We start from the raw sequence: 21,426 nt of genomic DNA on the forward strand, positions 1-21,426 counted from the left end.
TATATGCCCCCAGCGTGGCTTATTTTATTTTTTGTAGAGGATGGGGTCTCACTATGTTGTCCAGGCTGGCCTCAAACTCCTGGCTTCAAGCCATCCTCCTGCCTTGGCCTCTCCTCTCTGTGGCATGCTGCCACAGAGAGGACGAGCATCTGACTAAAGGAGCCCCAAACAGGCTGGGAGGGTGTGGGTGGAGAGGGAGGCCAGGATGCCAAAAGGCCCCCTCTCCCAAAGTGTTCCAGCCTGCCCCAAGTGCCAAAGACTCGGAGGAACTTGCTACCTCTAATACCACTTCACTGCCTATCCAGGAGAATATCCCAGCCTGCACTCTACACTCAACTCTCTTTACTCCCCTATAACCCCGCTTGAGGACTATCAGTCATCACTTTCACTCAAAGGAGAAAGAGCTGTGTGAATATACGGTGTCTGGAAGAAGGAGAAATAAGATGACAGAAAACTGACTGGCACTTGATTACTATCTTTCTACTCCGGCCTCCCTAGGGATCAAAGCATCCCTCTCAGGGATAAGCCAAATCCTGCAGGTAGGGTAAAAATACACCTGGAAGTGAAGGACAAGAGAAGACCTGCAAAATGAAAGGCGTTTCTGATCAGTAAAAATCTACAGCCAACCAGGAAACATCAACCTGGTCCGAGTCCCTCCCTATTACATCATTTTACGGATCTGTAAACAGAAGCCTTGGCTTTCCAAATCCCACAGTAATGAAGTTTAGAAAGACTGAGACAGTTTTATTTAAACGCTGAAAAGACTACAGAGAATACTATTAACACGAGAATGTTTAAAAATTAGAAACCTACTTGTACAAATTATAGATTTTGATACAATTCAATTGATTAAAATCTATATAAAACATAAAAACTCGCATTTATGCGACGCATTGTGGCACATGCCTGTAATCCTAGCTACTCAGGAGACAGAGGCAGGAGGATCGCTTGAGGCCAGGAGTTCAAGAGTAGCCTGGGCAACATAGCAAGACCCTGTCTCTTAAAAAATAAATAAATAAATAGAAATGTAAAGAGTAACAGTCAAAGCTACATATAAACTACATCCTTCAAAAGACTGTCCTCTACCAGCCAAATCACGAGCATTTCTTTTTCTTATTGCATTTTAGGTTTTGGAGTACATGTGAAGAACAGGTAAGATTGTTGCATAGGTACATACATGGCAGTGTGGTTTGCTGCCTTCCTCCTCATCACCTATATCTGGCATTTCTCCCCATGTTATCCCTCCCCAACTCCCCATCCCCTGCTGTCCCTCCCCTATTTCCCCCACACAGACCCCAGTGTGTGATACTCCCCTATGTCCATGTGTTCTCACTGTTCAACACCCGCCTATGAGTGAGAACATGCAGTGTTTGATTTTCTGTTCTTGTGTCAGTTTGCTGAGAATGATGGTTTCAAGGTTCATCCATGTCCCTACAAGGGACGTGAACTCATCATTTTTTATGGCTGCATAGTATTCCATGGTGTATATGGAGTATTTCTTTTATTGTTTTCAACAAGATAACTTATTGGAGAAGTATTAATAAATGTCTACTGACTGAAGCCACCATGGTACCCAATGCTTCACATGCTTCCCTACACTTTCTAAATGTTCTTGTTGTCCTAAACAATAGGCTAAGAATAAAAACAACATGGCACTTCTTGTCCAAAGTATCCAGGACTAAGCTGAGTTCACACACTTGCCTCACATGTCGCGGCAACCTAGAAACCATGGTAGTGGTGTAGATGAAGTAGTCTGGGTCCTCAAGTCACCTCCTGAAAGAGTCCTCTAGGGAGCCCACCAAACCCAGAGGACTTGGAGAACCTAAGATTTCAGAGGTTTGTGCTTCCTTCAACATCCCTAGCCTATCCTGGCTTATTTTCTCAGGAAAAGTAATGACCCACACCAATAAAGGTGAAAACCGTTTTTCATTTAAAGGAAGCTAGAATGATAGTAATGTAAAGAAAACATGAACTTTGAAAAAAAAGTCTGATTGAAGCCACCAAATCTGTCCAAATTTGCTTCAAGGTAAGTAACAGCAGGATTCATAGTGAAAAGAAAAGGGAAAGCTGGCCCACACAGGGAAGATCAAAAATGCAACCAACACGCTTCTTTCAATGATCGACACATACTGTTTTTCTGTAGTTTGATCACTTATCCTCCAATTCTATTTTTCAGTGATAAACCTATATTCCTGACATACAACAAAAGCTTTGCGTCTCAAAAGGAAGGGGAAAGACTGAGCAAAAGCTCCATGAGGAAATGCAATGCCAATGTAGAACAGGAAAATGGCCCCCAAGGCAACCAACATCAGAAATGACAGCAAAAATATGCCCTTCAAAGTGAAACTTGTTAGTAACAGAGCTGGGCAAATCTAACTCACGATATGTAATAAAAAGAGTGTAAGTATAGCACCAATGCAAAAGGTACTGTCCATTTTTCTTTAATTAAAAAAATAAGAAAGAAGGCCGGGTACGGTGGCTTACGCCCGTAATTCCAGCACTTTGGGAGGCCAAGGCAGGTGGATCGTTTGAGGTCAGGAGTTCGAGACCAACTTGGCCAACATGGTGAAACCCCATCTCTATAAAAAATAAATAATAATAAATAAAAATAAAAAATAAGAAAGAAAAGGACAAATGCCTCAAAACCTACCAAACAAAATTCACCAGAAACATACTATTGTGAAATATATGAAAATTCTGGCCAGTTTTCCATGAATTTTTTAAAAACTGGATGAACTGAAAGAAGAAATGATAGTATAGTAGAGGGAAAAGACTTTAGAGAATGCTGAGTAAGAAAAAGACGACACTGAAAAAAGTGACTGGTAAAAAGAAAATAGCCAGAAAATAAGCAAAGCATAGTCAACATATGCATCATTGGAGTACTTAAAAAAGAAAACCGAAACAAGAGAACAGAACTAGCATTTAAATATATTTGAGGAAAATAAATCCAAAAAATTCCCTGAACTTTTCAATATGAAAATTTCTTGAAAGGGCATGAAAAATGACCCAGAATGATCAACACCAACACATATTTATCCTAGGAAAGTTATTGCATTTACTTGATTAGAGAAATAATTACTTGGGCAGCCATTTAAATGACCAAGTCAATTTTAAGGGAGGGGAAAAAAAAAAAAAGGCAGGCTGGCCTCAGATTTCACCACGGTAATGCCAAATGCCAAATGACTTTTGAGCGACACCTACAAGATATTTAGGGTTAAAAACTATGAGCTGTGGATCCTATATTATAACCAATCAAGCTGCCATTCAAGTAAAATAGCCCCAACTCCATCATTCTGAACATAGAGGAATTCAAGGCATAGTTTTTCCTCAAGAATGCTTTTTGAGAAAACTATTAGAAAATGAACTTCAGGCCAGGCACAGTGGCTCACACCTGTAATCCCAGCACTTTGGGAGGCTGAGGTGGGCAGATAACCTGAAGTCAGGAATTTGAGACCAGCCTGGCCAACATTATGAAACCCCATTTCTACTAAAAATACAAAAATTAGCCAGGTGTGGTGCTACGCGCCTATAATTCCAGCTACTCGGGAGGCTGAGGCAGGAGAATTGCTTGAACTCAGGAGGTGGAGGTTGCAGTGAGCCGAGATCGTGCCACAGCACTCTAGTCTGGGCCAATAGAGCAGAAACTCAGTCTCAAAAAAAAAGAAAAGAAAAGAAAAGAAAAAAATAAAATGAACCTCAGCAAATAAGCGCATTACAGTGAGAAATTTTAATATAAATGTTTTATTCCTTATCAGGATATGTTACCAACATAAAAATTAAGTGGGGGGGATGGAAAAGCAGACAAAGTCAAGTGTGCTGCTTGCCTACTTGTAATGCTGAAAGTTAAATATCACTCAAATACAAGAATAAGCACATTTAAGAGTAAAAAGGAAAACACTAAGGGAGAAAAATTAATATCAGATAAGTGACTAAAGAAAGTAAGAAGAGACCACAAACTAATCTTACCACTGCTCATGGCAGAAAGCAACAGAGACTGTCTAAATAAATAATCGCTAAGCAAACTTACAATAATAAAGTCCTGGCCAGGCACAGTGGCTCATGCCTGTAATCCTAGCACTTTGGGAGGCTGAGGTGGGTGGATCACCTGAGGTCAGAAGTTCAAGACCAGCCTGGCCATCAGGGTGAAACCCCATCTTAAAAAAAAAAAAAAAAAAGAAAAAAGAAAAAAATAAAATAAAGTCCTAAAATAAAAATACAAATCTTCCTAAAATCAGAAAACACACTCATGCATGCACACTAAATCAAAAAATATAGAAGACCACATAATGAAAGACTTTTAGGAATTAAAACAAAAGGGAAAACATTGCAGAACATAAGCCAATCATAAGCAGCCTTACTTTCATTAAAAGAAACATATTTTCAGAATAGGTCTGAGAGTAAAAGTCAATTCAATTGTATATAAAAGAGACTCAACTAAAATAAAATGATTCTGAAAGACAAAATATAAAATAAAGGGCACAGGTATACCAAGCAAAATGCAAATAAAAAGAAAGCAGCAGTCGGGTGCGGTGGCTCACAGTTGTAATTCCAGCATTCTGGGAGGCCAAGGCGAGTGAATCACTTGCGGTCAGGAGTTCAAGACCAGCCTGGTCAACATGGTAAAAAAACATGTTTCTACTAAAAATACAGAAAATTAGCTGTGTGTGATGGTGTACTCGTGTAATCCCAGTTGCTCGGGAGGCTGAGGCAGGAGAATCGCTTGAACCCAGGATCAGGAGATGGAGGCAGAGACTGCACCTCTGCACTCCAGCCTGGGTGACAGAGTGAGACTCCATCTCAAAAAAAAAAAAAGCAGCAATCATATAATCATTAATACCAGATGAGTTGGAATTCTGGCCAAAAGGCCCTAAATAAGACCAAGAAGAACACCTTATAATGATAAAAGATGTATGTAATTCACGCTTAAGTTTTATCTGTACAACAAATAATGCAACAGTAATATTTAGAAAGCTGAAATTGTAGTCGTTATTAGATGAGATACAACACACCAGAATCACAGTATTTCATCTACCTCTCAGGCCATGACGTGTGGGCACATGGACTAAAAAGGTAAGAAGATAGATCGGAATCATTATTTAGTCATGTAAACTTGATCAATATATTTAATTTTGTACCATAAAAACAAAAATATGCTTTTTTATAATGCCCACAGAATGTTCACAAAAACTGACTATATAATCAGAGACAAACTTCAAAAATTCCAAAAAATAAAAATAGTATAATCTAATCAAAATGCAATAAAAATATCAATTATTGACAAAGCCACAAAACAAACAAAAAAAAGCCCCTCTACCTGGAAATTCTGAAACTCTAGCACTCCTTGGGTTACAAAAGAAATAAAACTAAAATTAACACATCAGAACTAACAGATGGCCATGCACAGTGGCTCATGCCTCGAATTCCAGCACTTTGGGAGGCCAAAGCAGGAGGATCTGGTTCAGTCCAGGAATTCACAACTAGCCTGGTCAAAGTAACAAGACCCTGACTCTACCGAAAAAAAATTTTTTTTTAATTTAATGTAAAAATTAGCCAGACATGGTGGTGCATGCCTGTGGTCCCAGCTACTTGGGAGGCTCACATGAGAGGATTGTTTGAGCCCAGAGGTTAAGGCTGCAGTGAGCCATGATCTCACCACCGCACTCCAGCCTGGGTGACAGAGCGAGACTCTCTAAAAAAGAACCCAAGAGACATGGCTTAAACCATGCTCAACAGACAACACATATATGAAGTGCCAGAAAAGAAACAAAAGAAACAGAAAAAATCCAAAAGAAGGAATTAATAAAGAACAAAGCCAAAAATAACAGTAAGAAAATCATTAAACAGAATAAATAACAAATCTAAAAGCTAGGTTTTTGGTAGGAAAAAACTAAATAGGTAAACCACTAGCGAAGATAACCACAAGGAGAAAGAGGAAGTACAAATTCAAATACGGCACTGTTTGTAACAGCAAGACTGGAAAGTCTGAAACTGTTAAATATAGTACATTCATCAAAAAGAAACACTGCAGCTTTAAAATAACGAACAAGGGAAATCCTTATGTCCTGAGATGAAAAGATATGTATAAGCTGCCCATTGTGTTAAAAACAGGAAATAAGAATCTATAATTGTATTTTCTTGTATACACAAAAGAATCTTTGGGAGAATACATAAGCAAGATACTGATTTCCCACTGGGAGAAGTGGAAATTGAGGAGATGGGAAGGCAAGGATAGGAAGAATACTTTTCATCATATAATGTTTTATACTTCTGGACTTTGAGCTATAGGGCTGCATTATTTATTATTTAAAATTGCATATGACCAAAATTAATTCATCAAATATTTTAAGCTTGGACTGTAAGCCAAACACTATACTTGGTGTTGGAGATGTACAAAATGAAAAAAATCAAGTCTTCATTCCTGAAGGGCTGATAGTTTCAAGTCTGGCAGAGAAACAGGAAGCAAATCAACAACTGGAATATAATGCGCCTAATTCTTCATAAGGAGACACATTGAAAGTGCTATAAAGAACATCTCTATCTACATAAGGGAAAAAAAGAAGGCTGTTCATAGAAGATAGCTCTTGTGAAAGACTTAAAGGGTGAGTCAAAGATTTCCAGTGGGAAAATAAAGGACATCCTAGATAGAGCAGAAAGCAGAAGCAAAGGCATGGAAGTAGACAGAGCAAATGCTATTAGAGAAATCATTACAGATCAAGATTCTGCAGGAGGAAGAATGGCTATAATTAAGACTGAAGAAGTTGAAAACCAGCTGGCTAAGAAAGGGCCTTACCTATCATGTTACTTAATTTTATCAACTTTTACATGATAGACAATGTCAAAGAATTTAAGAAAGAAGTTTTACCAAGAATTTGATGCCATGACCTTTCCTGTCTTTGTCTATTTCCACATACCGTTGCCTCTGTCAACAGTGCTCTCCCTACATTCCCATTCCCCACCCATCCCGTATCTAGTAAATTCTTCTCAGGACTCAGATTAAACAACCCTTGTTCCAGGCAGTCTTCTCTGACTCCTCAGACTCAATCAGTTCCACCTGACACTATGCTTCAAGAACACTGTGCTTCTTCTTGACAAAGGTACTTACTACTCTGTCTTCCTCTCCAAATCAAGCTGTGTGAATTCAGGAACTAAGATGATCTTTTTCACCAAGTACACAGCAGACCCTTATTGAATTATTTAACGAATGAATAAATTTTAGAATAACTTAATCTTTCCTGATTATCAGGCTGATGATAATATACTTAATTATATACTTAAATTTATAAGACTGAGAGCTAGTTCTCATGGCTCTAGAATACTTGCATCATTTTTTAATATTTGTGATAAACTGTCACTTCATACTCATTTTTTTTTTTTTTTTTGAGATGGAATCTCGCTCTGTCATCCAGGCTGGAGTGCAATAATATGATCTTGGCTCACTGCAACCTCTGCCTCTTTGGTTCAAGCGAATCTCCTGCCACAGCCTCATGAGAAGCTGGAATTATGGGCACGCGCCACCACGACCAGCTGATTTTTTGTATTTTTAGTAGAGATGAGATTTCATCATGTTAATCAGGCTGGTCTCAAATTCCTGACCTCAAGTGATCCACCTCCTGCCTCAGCCTCCCCAATGCTGGGATTACGGGCGTGAGCCACCGCGCCCAGCCTCAAGTTTGTATTTCTAACTGCTACTGATTTGCAGCTTTTTTATCTCCTGAGCTAAGCAGATAAATTCCATCATAAAGAATACTACTGGAATAAGACTAAATAATAGTACATGCTTTCTGAGGACTTTCTGTGGGGCAGGAATGGGTCTTCAGGGAGAAGATGCTGTTTTATAAGCAAATTACTAAACCGCATGGTTTCTTTTGTTAACCAAGCCTTTTATTTTTGCTAGCTTTATTCTATGTAATAAATGTTGCAACAAAAATCAGCAGATAATTGTTGCTACACTTTTCTTCATTCAAATAACCAACTGGAAAAAAAATTAAGAAAACATTTCATTGTATAAGGTAAAGAAAAGACTGACTTGAAAAAAATTAGGCCAAGATACCAAGAGGAAAAAAATTTGAATTTTCATCTCTATTCCAGGTATACATTCCCCCACTTTGTTTTCCCCTCTTATGGCCCAGGCTGGAGTGCAATGGTGCGATTTCGGCTCACTGCAACCTCTGCCTGCTGGATTCAAGCAATTCTCCTGCCTCAGCCTCCCAAGCAGCTGGGATTATAGGCACCTGCCACCACGCCAGGTAAGTTTTTGTCTTTTTAGTAGAGACAGGGTTTCACCACGTTGGCCAGGCTGGTCTCAAACTCCTGACCTCAGGTGATCCACCCGCCTTGGCCTCTTGAAGTGCTGGGATTACAGACATGAGACACTGCACCCAGCCTTCCTCCCATTTTCATATACATGAAAGAGGACTGTGTCTTAAAATCAAAGCCTTAAAATTAATAGAGAATATTTTTATTTTCTAGTTGTACATAATAGTATACGTCATAACTGTCAGCACCTTAAATTCTATTAAATGAAGTATATATGCATATACATATATATAGTACACACACACACACACACACACACATATATATGTTTTTTGTTTTTTGTTTTTTTTTGAGACAAAGTCTCACTCCATTGCCCAGGCTGGAGTGCAGTGGCTCATGCCTGTAAACCCAGCACTTTGAGATGCCAAGGCGAGTGGATCACCTGAGGGCAATCTTGGATCAATACAACCTCCACTTCCCAGGTTCAAATGATCTCCTGCCTTGGCACCCAAATAGCTGAGATTACAGGCACACACCACCACACTCTGCTAATTTTTGTATTTTTAGTAGAGACAGGGTTTCATTATGTTGGCCAGGCTGGTCTCAAATGCCTCACCACAAATGATCCACCCACCCTGGCCTCCCAAAGTGCTGGGATTACCGGTGTGAGCCACCATGCCTGGCCTGAAGTATGTAATTTTATGTTATAAAAATATTCATCCATATGACTTCCTCAAGTACATAATTCTTAATTATCTACTCACTTCATTAACACATTCCTTCTCCCTTGCACCACTAAAATGAATTAATAATGCTAACAGGAGATTAAAAAACTAATATGAAAGAAAAAAGACAAGTAGTGATTTGGTTTCACTGAGAAATCTTATCATTATTAAGAGATCATGGGCCTCCATCAATGAATGGACCACATTAAAATTTTGCTGAAGAAACCTTCAATGAAATCCCTCAGAATCCTTATCTTTTGGGGAAAGTATCTGTCTTAGCTATGTCATATGTAATCATCTTAATAGTTAACAAAATTCTTTAATTATTCATTGTTGAATAAACAGAAATAGATCTCCAGGAGTCTAAGATCAACAGTCTATGAGTGGTCCTGAAATGTTCAGGTCAAGCAGAAGTTTTAGTTTAGTGAATATAATGTATCAGAATTCTCTAAAAGCATTATGCCACTGAATGTGTCTTGAATTACTGGCAACATAATCATTACTGTGACTTCTAATTCTATCCAATGAGTCTCTAGGCAGGCTATCACACCTCTAAACTATCATAATTACCTAAATAACTTGAAATTTTTCATTTAAACACAAATCCGAGGACAAAATATATTACATTAGTCTGATCTTTGCACAAAATAAAAACTCTCCTAAAATTTTATGTTCCATTTATTACTTTTTCCTCAGAGGCAAAAATGCCAACCAACTGCTTCTAGCAATTCTTCTTGTTAAGCTACTCTTAAACATTCTCTTTTAAAATAATTAGATATCAGAAGAAATATTCCCATTAGAGCTACCAAGCAATGAACAAAATTAATGGGAAACAAGTTCTAAGAAATATGCTAATAATGCTAATAACCTACAGAGTGAATAAAATCAAAAGACAATCAAGATTTTTAAAGAGATAAGAAGTTTGATCTTACAACCATCACTACAGCATAAAAACACTAATAAACTTCTCTTTTATAACACTTACCTTTGTCTAGGAACTATGAAGAGTGCCCGTACCAACTTCTTCCTGTTGGCTTTTGTGTTCATGTTCATGCAAAAATCCATTGCTGCCTATTGGGAAAAAGTAAACTTTTTCTTTAAAAACCTCTATTTAGTTACTGAAAACAGAAATCCTCCTACTACAATAATTTTATTTGTTCTTAAACATTTCAAAATGGTTTTAAGAAGCTAGTATTGTTAGTATCAGAAAAGTTTTTTGATAAAACTCGAAAGTAGTAAGACTAGTTACCAAGAGCCAAGAAAATTATTAATGAGAATAAGGATAACCAAAAAGTAGTAAAGGTGACTGAGGAAAGAGAAAGAGACAGGCACAAATTATACTCAAGAAGATGTAAAGAATAAGAAGTGTGCCCCACATTCACTAAAAAAGTTTAGTGCCAACAGTAAAATTTGGTAATGTTAGGGTTTAGAAAACAATAGCCCATATATGGCTCTTTGGCATGCTGAGTACTTTATTTAAACTAAGACAATTGGAAAGCCTGACAAGCGGCCTCAATCAAGGTCTCTGACTATCCTTTGTTTCTCTTCCCAAGTGCAAGAAAGGGTGCTCTCTCTCCAAGATGTCTTAACTGACAGAGGAGAATTCTTCCAAAAGAAACTCAACTGTCTTCAATCCCCTGTCTAAAATTTCATAAAATGAGGAATTTATCTAGATGACCATTACCACCTGGACAGACATTTTTCTGAGACAAGGTCTCACACTGTCACCCAGGCTGGGGTGCAGTGGAGCAATCATGGCTCACTGTAGCCTTGATCTCCCAGGCTCAAGTGGTCTTCCACTTGAAACGTAGTAAAAATCACTCCCTGGCTGGGCACGGTGGCTCACCTGTAATCCTAGCACTCTGGGAGGCTGAGGCAGGTGGATCACCTGAGGTCAGGAGTTCGAGACCAGCCTGGCCAACATAGGGAAACCTCATCTCTACTAAAAATACAAAAATTAGCCAGGTGTGGTGGTGCATGCCTGTAGTCCCAGCTACTCAGGAGGCTGAGGCAGGAGAACTGCTTGAACCCAGGAGGCAGAGGCTGCAGTGAGCCAAGATCGCACCACTGCACTCCAGCCTTAGTGAGACTCCATCTCAAAAAAAAAAAAAAAAAAAAAATGCCTTTTGGCTCTCTGAGCAGCACCATGGCGGTTGGCAAGAACAAGCGCCTTACAAAAGGTGGCAAAAAGGGAGCCAAGAAGAAAGTGGTTGATCCATTTTCTAAGAAAGATTGGTATGATGTGAAAGCACCCGCTATGTTCAATATAAGCAATATTGGAAAGACGCTAGTCACCAGGACCCAAGGAACCAAAATTGCATCTGATGGCCTCAAGGGTCGAGTGTTTGAAGTTAGTCTTGCTGATTTGCAGAATGATGAAGTTGCATTTAGGAAATTCAAGCTGATTACTGAAGATGTGCAGGGCAAAAACTGCCTGACTAATTTCCATGGCATGGATCTTACCTGTGACAAAATGTGTGCCATGGTCAAAAAATGGCAGACAATGATTGAAGCTCATGTTGATGTCAAGACTACCGATGGTTACTTGCTTCGTCTGTTCTGTGTTGGTTTTACTAAAAAACGCAACAATCAGATACAGAAGACCTCTTATGCTCAGCACCAACAGGTCCACCAAATCCGGAAGAAGATGATGGAAATCATGACGCGAGAGGTGCAGACAAATGACTTGAAAGAAGTGGTCAATAAACTGATTCCAGACAGCATTGGAAAAGACATAGAAAAGGCTTGCCAATCTATTTATCCTCTCCATGATGTCTTCGTAAGAAAAGTAAAAATGCTGAAGAAGCCCAAGTTTGAATTGGGAAAACTCATGGAGCTTCATGGTGAAGGCAGTAGTTCTGGAAAAGCCACTGGGGATGAGACAGGTGCTAAAGTTGAACGAGCTGATGGATATGAACCACCAGTCCAAGAATCTGTTTAAAGTTCAGACTTATAATAGTGGCAAATAAAAAGTCTTTGTGGGAAAAAAAAAAATAAATCACTCATTTTTATGGACTCACCAAAGAGACTCTTAAGTGAAAGTGGCACCGATTTTTTTTAATTGCAAATGCATAGCAGTGAAAAATATAATAGTACTAGTATAATTTGGTTCCACTACCTTGAATCATGCTAAAATACCAGCAGCTCTACCCACCATCACTTTTGCAAATGTCGAAACAGTAAAAAAGAAAAAAAAAATCTTAGTATTATCTTCAAAAGAATTTTGACTTCACAGAACCCCAGGAAGTGCCTCAAAAGCTACTACGAATCCAGAGACCATACATTTAGCACCTCTGATCTAAAACAGTATTTTACAAACCATGGGATCCATGTATGAAAAGGACAGGATGCTAAAGCCAATTCTATAACAGAGGATCTACGAATTAGATCCAATTGTGTCTGCTTCTGTTGATTTACTAAGACTTCATTTGAAGAAATGGTTAGAGCTCAAATAGTCAGAAAACCACAGACATTCCTTATCAGAGGACTCCTACAAGGTCTATCTGCTTGAGTAAAGTTACACAGAGACATCAATACCTTGTCTATCAGATCTCGGTTGACACAGTTGGGTAACTGCTGCAGGAAAGCATCTACTATGAGCTTGAGATGAGATCCAGTGCTGGCTTCCTCATCTTCTTGTTCTAATGTAAAATTAGTTTGTAAATAGGTTAAAAAAATAACCAGAGAACACAGAATAAAAACATCCAATGATGAATTATTTTGAAAATAGATAATCTAGACCCATTTTTGTGCCCAGGAAAATATCAGTCATTTCTTAGGATATTATCCTAGAATGTTTAGGTAACTCTAGAATCATCACATCAAGTCACTACAGTCTTTCAGGTATCAATATAAGAAGTCAAACTTTTTGCATCAGACACAAAAACTTGGTCAGAAAAAGCATGCAGTGTTATAAGTAAATGTTATTTGTATCTGCCTGGCCTCCCTTCCCCAATATTCTTCAATTAACAGCACTCCCAATTCTTGCCTTTGAAGAACTAAGCTCCCCTATTCCATGTGATTCTGAGTGGGGTGGCTACTGCCAATCAAAGTACAACACACAACTGTTTCTCTTGGCCACATGGGTGAGCAGAACACAAGACTTGCCAGTCCTTCTGTGATATTTATATACAGACTGTGGGAGAAAAATTCTTTTTCCTCTGATGTAACTAGTGGGTATAAAGCCTAGGGCAGCCTCCAGCCATACCCGTCCTCCCTGGATTACATAGAGAAAGAATCTGCAATAAGATAAAGTCAACAGAGAAAAAAGCAATATTGACAGAAGCTGTCCTTCTAATAAAGAATCTTGGCCAGGCATGGTGGCTCATTCCTATAATGCCAGGGGTCTTGGAGGCTGAGGTGGGAGGATTACTTGAGGCCAGGAGTCCAAGACCAGCCTGGGCAACACAGCAAGACCCAGTCTTTAAAAAATGTAAAATAAAATAAAATAAAATTAGCTGGGTGTGGTGGTGCACGTCTATAATCCCAGTTACTTGGAAGGGTGAGGCAGAAGGATGACTTGAGCTTGGGAGTTTGAGGCTGCAGTGATTTATGATCATGCCACCATACTCCAGCCTGGGCAAGAGTGAGGTCCTGTCTCAAAAAAAATAAATAAATAAGAGAATCCTAGCTAATCAACTCATAACTCGATAGAAAGTATTTAGGGAATAAATGTAATATTTGTATTACTAAATACAAAATACAATTCAATTATAAAGACAGATAAAATTAACAGATGAACTGGCAAGCTAATTGTATTCCCACCCATTAATCATTTCAGAATAACTTTCAAATACATTTATTTGTAAAGATAATGTCATAGAATTAAATCAATCAGGAGAATGCTAGCAAGTTCTCAGAAAAGTATAAGTATCTTTTTTCCATCGTAGAAGGGACAGCAAGAAAAATATAATTTAAGATATTTAGAACTAATATTTTTTAAATTAAGATGATCACTAAAGTTCACAGACACATAATACTGGGGTATGTAGTGTACTGTTATAAATCAAATTCCAAAAACAGTGATGGACTGAAAACAACAGAAAAACAAGGAGTTACAAAATACAGAATTAAGGAGAAAAGATCTATATTCATAGGCAAGAGCTCTATGTGAAAAGCAGTCAAAAAGGAAAGTGGGTAAAATAGTTCTTTACCTTGCTCATCAAGAAGTTTCTTTGTAAGATCTTCAGCTTCATCTCCACCCTCTAACTCTAAGGTGTCATCATTAATTTCTAGATTCTCCAACTCAAGTTCCAAATCATCAGGACTTGATACCTCCTTATTATCCTTAGATTCTTTTGCCTCTGTTTGAAAAACAAACAAGTATATCTAAATTCAAAGTCATATTAAAATTCTGCTGCAAAAAAGTAGATAAAGACTCACAAAATCTGCAGCACTTGTTTTAGAACCTGCATGTATACCTGGCAAATGAAGTTAATATATTTAGATTTTATAAAATATACGTTATGCTCGGCTAGGCGTGGTGGCACATTTCTGTAATCCCTGTACTTTGCGAGGCCAAAGAGGGCGGATCACCTGAGGTCAGGAGTTTCAGACCAGCCTGATCAAGATGGTAAAACCCCATCTCTACTAAAAACACCAAAATTAACTGGGCATGGTGGTGCATGCCTGTAATCCCAGCTACTTGGGAGGCTGAGGCAGGAGAATCACTTGAACTGGGAGGCGGAGGTTGCAGTGAGCTGGGAGAGCACCACTGCACTCCAGCCTGAGCAAAAAGAGTGAAACTCCATCTCAAAAAAAAAATGTGCTCATTGAGAACAAAGGCTATACCTTCTTTGATTATATATACCATTTGTTCACTGAAGAGATGGATGGATGACTGGATGGAGAGATCTATGCATGGATGAGGATTTACATGGGGTGAGGATCTATCTATGCTAAAGCTGAGGGGCTATAAAGCTGATTAAAGTGGACTTGAATTAAGAAGGTTCTCAAACTCCCAGATAAGGAGTTGAGAGTCTCCCCTTTATGCAAGAGATAACATTTAAAAGTGATCTGAGGTGAAAATTAACATAGCAGCAATATATAAAATCAATTAAGAGTCAGAAAAGGGTAGATGTAGAAAGATCAATTTGAAAAATATCCTTATCATTTCACAGTGAAGGGTTAGAGAAAACCAAAAAAATGAAACACAACAAAGGAAAATGGCCAGGAATTGGTAAACGGCAAAACAGGTAGAATAAAAAAAGAAAAAGAAAGCAAACCTTAGTTGAATTAAGACTGACAAAATGTTAATAAATGAAGTTGAGTGATAGGTAAATGCGAGTTCACTATACCAGTCTTCTTTCGTGTTTGAAAATATTTTGTAAATAAAAAACAAAAACCAATAAAACCTGAGTTCAAGAATGTATACTTAAACTGAAAGTATGCTATTTCTCAGCTTCATCTCTTGTAGTCTCTAATCTCCTAATTTCTGCATTGAATGCAGAAATGTCTTACTGATGCTTGATGCCATATCTTATTTTGGAGGATGAAAACTCTTAACTAGCAAAAATTGGTTTTGCTACCTCTAGATGAAAAACCACTACTACCTTCTCATTCATTCATTTTTTTAATTCTACTTTTATTGAATTCCTACTATGTGCTAGGTATTGTCCTAAGCACCATGAATACACCTGTTGAGTACAGCAGAGAAAAACTCCTGCCCACATGGAGTCTGCATTCACTCTCCAATGTCCCCTGATGTCTGGCTACTAAAACATCTACTGATCAGCTACTACATGTTCAGAATGATGCTAAGCTGTCGAACATTCTGAAAAAAAGCTTGAAATGCAACGCTTGCTCTCAAAAAACATATAATTTATCTGAGGAAATTAAACTAATATGCATAAAGTAGTCAAATAGGGTATGGTAGGAGAGGTTTCCAAGCAGAAAACAGAACAATGCAAGAAGGCAAGAAGATGGGCCTATTTCAGAGACTGAGAAGAAAGGTAAATTAAAAGTAAGAGAGTTGGAATGGTAAACTTGAAAGAAACCATGCAGGGCCCGAGAGATGATGTTAACAATTTTAAATGATATTCCAAGTACATGCAAAGTTATTAAAGGACATTAGGTAGTTAGGAGAGTAAAATTTATGTAAGAAAGCATAGGCCAGGTGTGGGGGATCACCCCTGCAATCCCAGCACTATGGGAGGCCGAGGTGGGTGGATCTCTTGAAGTCAGGAGTTGAAGACCAGCCTGACCAACCTCGTCTCTACTAAAAATGCAAAATTAGCCAGGCGTGGTAGCGCACTCCTGTAATTCCAGCTACTTGGGAGGGTGAGGCAGGAGAATCGCTTAAATGTGGGAGGTAGAGGCTGTAGTGAACTGAGATCACACCATTGCTTTTCAGCCTGGGCAACAAAAGCAAAACTCCATCTCAAAAAAAAAAAAAAAAAGAATGCAGACAAGGAAACAAGAGCAAAGACAGGACAACCAGGTAGGAGGTATTACAGTAACCCAGGTAAGAGAAAATGGGAGTTAGATTAGAATAGCATCAGCAAATACAAGACAAACCTGAGAAACATGATATAACTGGCATTCAGAAACTCCACTCTATTAACGACCTAAAAGCTCTGACTTCTCTAAAGTAACTCTTCTTCGTAAGAGTTGGTTCTATCTCGGCTAGAAAGGGCAGTACAGGTAACGAGCACCACAGAGGTAATACCTGCCCTAACAATCTACCTGGGGGAAATACCTTATCTATTCTCACATACTTCTCTCCAAATGAGAATTATAAATAGAATAACTACACAGATTAAAATTAACCCTAAGAAACATCAGATTATTCACTAAATGTCATTTAGGAAAATAAGAATACCAAAACACAGGAAATGCACCTGTCTGACCAAGACCTCACAGGAATTCACTACAAGACATTATAAACAAACACTTCAAATTAATTCACATTAACTTAAATGTATCAGCATGTTAAAAGTATGTCAGTTGTCATCCTTTAATGCTCCATTCCATATAATGCTGTCACTCATTTAATCTAATGACTCAACATTCATATTACAAAACTAGTAACTACAACTTTTTTTTTTTAATACTATTTTGAAGCTAATTCTTGTAGCATTTAATGTAAATATTTTTTCTCTAGAATTTACCTTTGGTATCATCTTTGTTGGACTCTTTATTCTGACAACTTTTTTCATTGTCTTTAAACAAGATGGCTGGGACAAAAGCCTTCAAATCAATGAGGTTCTCATAAAAATTCCGAGCATCTTCATCTTCCCATATACCACCTTCCAAGTCATATTCTCCAGGTTTACCAGGTGTGAATATATCAATTCCAGGCCCATGTTCTACAATAAAATAAGTCACAAGTAATTAACATCACTTGGGGTTATAGCATGCTAAACATGAGTTATTTTCGTTTTCAGTTTTATAGCTATTGAATCTTGAATGTTTCAACTGACAGGAACTTCTTCAATCAAAAAGCACAGGTGACCATTTTGAACACCAAGTCAAAAATCACGGGTCAGGCGAGGTGGCTCACATCTGAGATCCCAGCACTTTGGGAGGCCGAGACAGATGGATCATGACGTCAGGAGTATAAGACCAGCCTGGCCAAGAGAGTGAAATCTCTACTAAAATACAAAAAAATTAGCCAAGCTTGGTAGCATGCACCTATAAACCCATTTATTCAGGAGGCTGAGGCAGAGAATTGCTTAAACCCGGGAGGTGGAGGTTGCAATGAGCCAAGATCACGCCACTGCACTTCAGCCTGGGCAACAGAGAGAGACTCCATCTCAAAAAAAAAAAAAAATTGTTTTTTAAGTAAAGTTCTATAATAGGGCCGGGCGCGGTGGCTCACGCCTATAATCCCAACACTTTGGGAGGCCGAGGCAGGTAGATCACGAGGTCAAGAGATCGAGACCATCCTGGTCAACACGGTGAAACCCCGTCTCTACTAAAAAATACAAAAATTAGCTGGGCATGGTGGCGCATGCCTGTAGTCCGAGCTACTCGGAAGGCTGAGGCAGGAGAATTGCTTGAACCCAGGAGGCGGAGGTTGCGGTGAGCCGAGATCGCGCCATTGCACTCCAGCCTGGGTAACAAGAGCGATACTCCGTCTCAAAAAAAAAAAAAGCTCTATAATAAAACAGACTAGAAAACAGCATAAAGATTTTTTTCTCTTAAATTTGTTTTAAGCAATTAATATGAGATTAAGTAGCCATTTGACAAATTAGGTCTACTTTCGTGACACTTAAAATCAAAAAATAAAATATATAATAAGCCTGGCCACTCCTGACATCCAGTTTAAAGTCCGACCTCCCCTAAGAAGCATTTTTTTTGGTAACTCAAAATCCGATATACTATTTACATCACACTTATATACCATTTATATCTCCAAAAACAGACCATAAACCTTTAATTAAGAAGCATCCCTCCTTTGGCATAATCCCTGGCACATGGTATACTGCCAACCTACATGGTATTCTGTCAACCTACAATAATCAAAAGGGTCAGAATCTAGTTTTAAAGAGAGTTTATTCAATTGCAAAGTTTGAGGACAGCCTCCCAGGAAGCACAGATTCCAAAGAACAGAAGTCAGTGTTCCAAAGTGTAGAAGTTTGAGATTGTTTATATAGACAAAGTTTAATTTCAACATCTTTCCACATAAGGCTTAATGCACAGTGATAACTATCTGATTAGTAGAGGTGGTCTTTTTTGGGAAAAGAATATACAGGTTATATAATTCTGTCTCCAAGGCTTAACTTCCCCCTTGCTATAATAAATTCAGACGCTCCTGAAATTTTCTTTTTTTCTTTTGAGACAGAGTCTTGCTCTGTCACCAGGGCTGGAGTGCAATGTCACAATCTCAGCTCACTGCAACCTCCGCCTCCCAAGTTCAAACAATTCTCCTGCCTCAGCCTCCCAAGTAGCTGGGAATACAGGTGCCCGCCATCACACTGGGCTAAATTTTTGTATTTTTAGTAGAGACGGGGTTTTGCCATGTTGGCCAGGCTGATCTCAAACTCCTGACCTCAGGTAATCCACCCGCCTTGGCCTCCCAAAGTGCTAGGATTACAGGCATGAGCCACCATGCCTGGCCTTTATTTATTTATTTTTTAAATTGAGACAGAGTTTCACTCTGTTGCCCAGGCTGGAGTGCAGTGACATGATCACGGCTTACTGTAGCCTCGAAATCCTGGGCTCACACAATCCTCCTGCCTCAGCCTCTTGAGTAGCTGAAACTACAGGCACACATCACCAAACCCAGCTAATTTTTTCTATTTTTAGTAGAGATGGGGTTTCATCTTGTTGCCCAGGCCGGTCTCAAACTCTTAAGTTCAAGGGACCCACCGGCCTCAGCCTCTCAAAGTGCTGGTATTACAGGCATGCGTAACCACCCTCAGCCTTTATTTTCTTGTACGTCATAAATGTCAGTCAACTGATAAATAACTGGAAAAGAAGGGAAGAAAGATGAAATGTATAGATTTCTTATGAGAGAGTGGAAACTATGCACATATGTACATACATGCAGTATTTACAACTATAGATCACAAACTCAGAACACTGAAAGGAATTAATTTCCTACTTCATAATTATGAGCCCATTCATGAACTTATCTATTCTCACATACTTCTATCCAAACGAGAATTATAAACAGAATAATTATGTAGATTAAAATTAACCCTAAGAAAAGTTATTCATTAAATATCATTTAGGAAAATAAGAGCATCAAAAACAAAACAACACTGGCTCCTTGAAACTCTTTACTTTCCTTACAGAAGATATATTTAAACAGACTTACTAGGACACTAAAGCCATACACAAAAAAGAAAAACACTGACATGTGTACAACTACTGTTTAATGAAAAGTATAAGCAAAAGCAAAAAACTAGAAGACAATATTGACAATATTTACTTTAAAGAATACAACTATCATATATAAAGCATGGTATAATAAGAAATATTTTGGTGTTGGTTCTTGGTGCCTGGCAGACCTCCTAAAACCCTTGGAATTTCCTGAGTGAAAGGAATGTTTTTTGTTATTCATAACAAACCCCTTTTTGATCACACATCAGCTGATGCTACCGAGGTGACTAAGGGTAGAGGCTCTAGATAGTCTCAGGATGAAGCCAGTCACCAGAAAGACCAAGTGATTACAGGATTAGAACTTTCAGCCCCACTCACCCACCCATCTATGAAGCAGAGTGTCCTCACCAGATACCAACTTGGCTGGCACCTTGATCTTAGACTTCCCAGACTCCAGACTGTGAGCAATAAGTTTCTGTTGTTCATAAATTGCCCAGTCGGCTAGGCGTGGTGGCTCACGCCTGTAATCCCAGCACTTTGGGAGGCCAAGGTAGGCAGATCACCTGAGGTCAGGAGTTCAAGACCAGCCTGGCCAACATGGTGAAACCCCATCTCTAAAAAAAAAATAAAATAAAATAAATTGCCCAGTCTAGGGTATTTTGTTAAAGCAGCCCGAAAAGACTAAGACTAAGACTAACACTAAGACTACTCAGGTGTTAAAATGAATGAGATGTATCTACATGAACTGACTTAGAAAGTGCTCAAAAATACAATATTGAAACAAAAAAGGAAATGCAAAATAATATCTTACCTGAGTTAATGAAGCTCTAGATATCTGATTATATATATTTTTTGGAAAAAAATAAAGTCTGGACAGATTCCTATCAAGCTGTTAAGAGTGGCTACCTTGGAGAATGTAATGCATCTGACAGTAAATTTTCACTTTTTTATTTTTTTTGAGACAGTCTCACTCTATCACCAGTCTGGAATGCAGTGGTATTATCTCAGCTCATTGCAATCTCCACCTCCCCGATTCAAGCCATTCCCCTGCCTCAGCCTACCAAGTAGCTGGGATTACAGGCACACACCACCACGCCGGCTAATTTTTTGCATTTTAGTAGAGAAGGGGTTTCACCATGTTGGCCAGGATGGTCTCGATCTCCTGACCTCGTGATCCGCCCACCACGGCCTCCCAAAGTGCTGGGATTACAGGCATGAGCCACTGCACCTGGCCAACTTTCACTTTTTAATCTATAATATGGATAAATATTTTGTGTATCTAAAAAATAACGTAAATCATAAAAAAGAAATTCAATTTCTGAGAGGCAAAAACACTACCAAGTCAAAAGCAATAAAAATAGAAAAATCAGAGGCACTGGACAAGAGAAAAAGAGAGGAGGAATATTTGCAATGCATATAAGAAGTATAATTTCCTTAATATACAAAGTGCTTTTTTTAATAGATAGAATCTTGCTCTGTCACCTGGGGGGAGTGCAATCTCAGCTCACTGCAACCTCCGCCCCCTGGGTTCAAGCAATTTCTCTCACTTCAGCCTCCCCAGTAGCAGGGATTATAGGCACACTCCACAACGCCCAGTTAATTTTTGTAATTTTAGTAGAGATGGGGTTTCACCATGTTGGTCAGGCTGGTCTAGAACTTCTGACCTCAAGTGATCCAC

At 38.7% G+C, this 21,426-nt stretch overlaps 2 protein-coding genes across 3 annotated transcripts in view; one reads left to right on the forward strand and one right to left on the reverse strand.

The window, feature by feature from the left end:
• The window catches only part of UPF2 (UPF2 regulator of nonsense mediated mRNA decay), a 125,296-nt gene that overhangs the window by 72,976 nt on the left and 30,894 nt on the right, over positions 1-21,426 (reverse strand). For both annotated transcript variants that reach the window (XM_064369041.1, XM_064369042.1), the window contains exons 5-8: positions 17,090-17,287; positions 14,135-14,284; positions 12,519-12,622; positions 9,967-10,052 (exon numbers count right to left, since the gene is read on the reverse strand). In XM_064369041.1, the coding sequence (XP_064225111.1) occupies positions 9,967-10,052; positions 12,519-12,622; positions 14,135-14,284; positions 17,090-17,287 (538 nt within the window). The remainder of the gene's footprint in view (positions 1-9,966; positions 10,053-12,518; positions 12,623-14,134; positions 14,285-17,089; positions 17,288-21,426) is intronic.
• LOC105710833 (small ribosomal subunit protein eS1-like) lies at positions 11,120-11,953 on the forward strand. Its single transcript, XM_064369015.1, has one exon. The coding sequence runs from the start codon at positions 11,128-11,130 to the stop codon at positions 11,920-11,922; it is 795 nt and encodes a 264-aa protein (XP_064225085.1). The 5' UTR covers positions 11,120-11,127; the 3' UTR covers positions 11,923-11,953.

The sequence above is a fragment of the Aotus nancymaae genome, unplaced genomic scaffold, assembly GCF_030222135.1.
Source record: "Aotus nancymaae isolate 86718 unplaced genomic scaffold, 86718_ANA_hifiasm-v0.15.2.pri h1tg000083l, whole genome shotgun sequence".
In the NCBI taxonomy this organism is placed as follows: Eukaryota; Metazoa; Chordata; class Mammalia; order Primates; family Aotidae; genus Aotus; species Aotus nancymaae.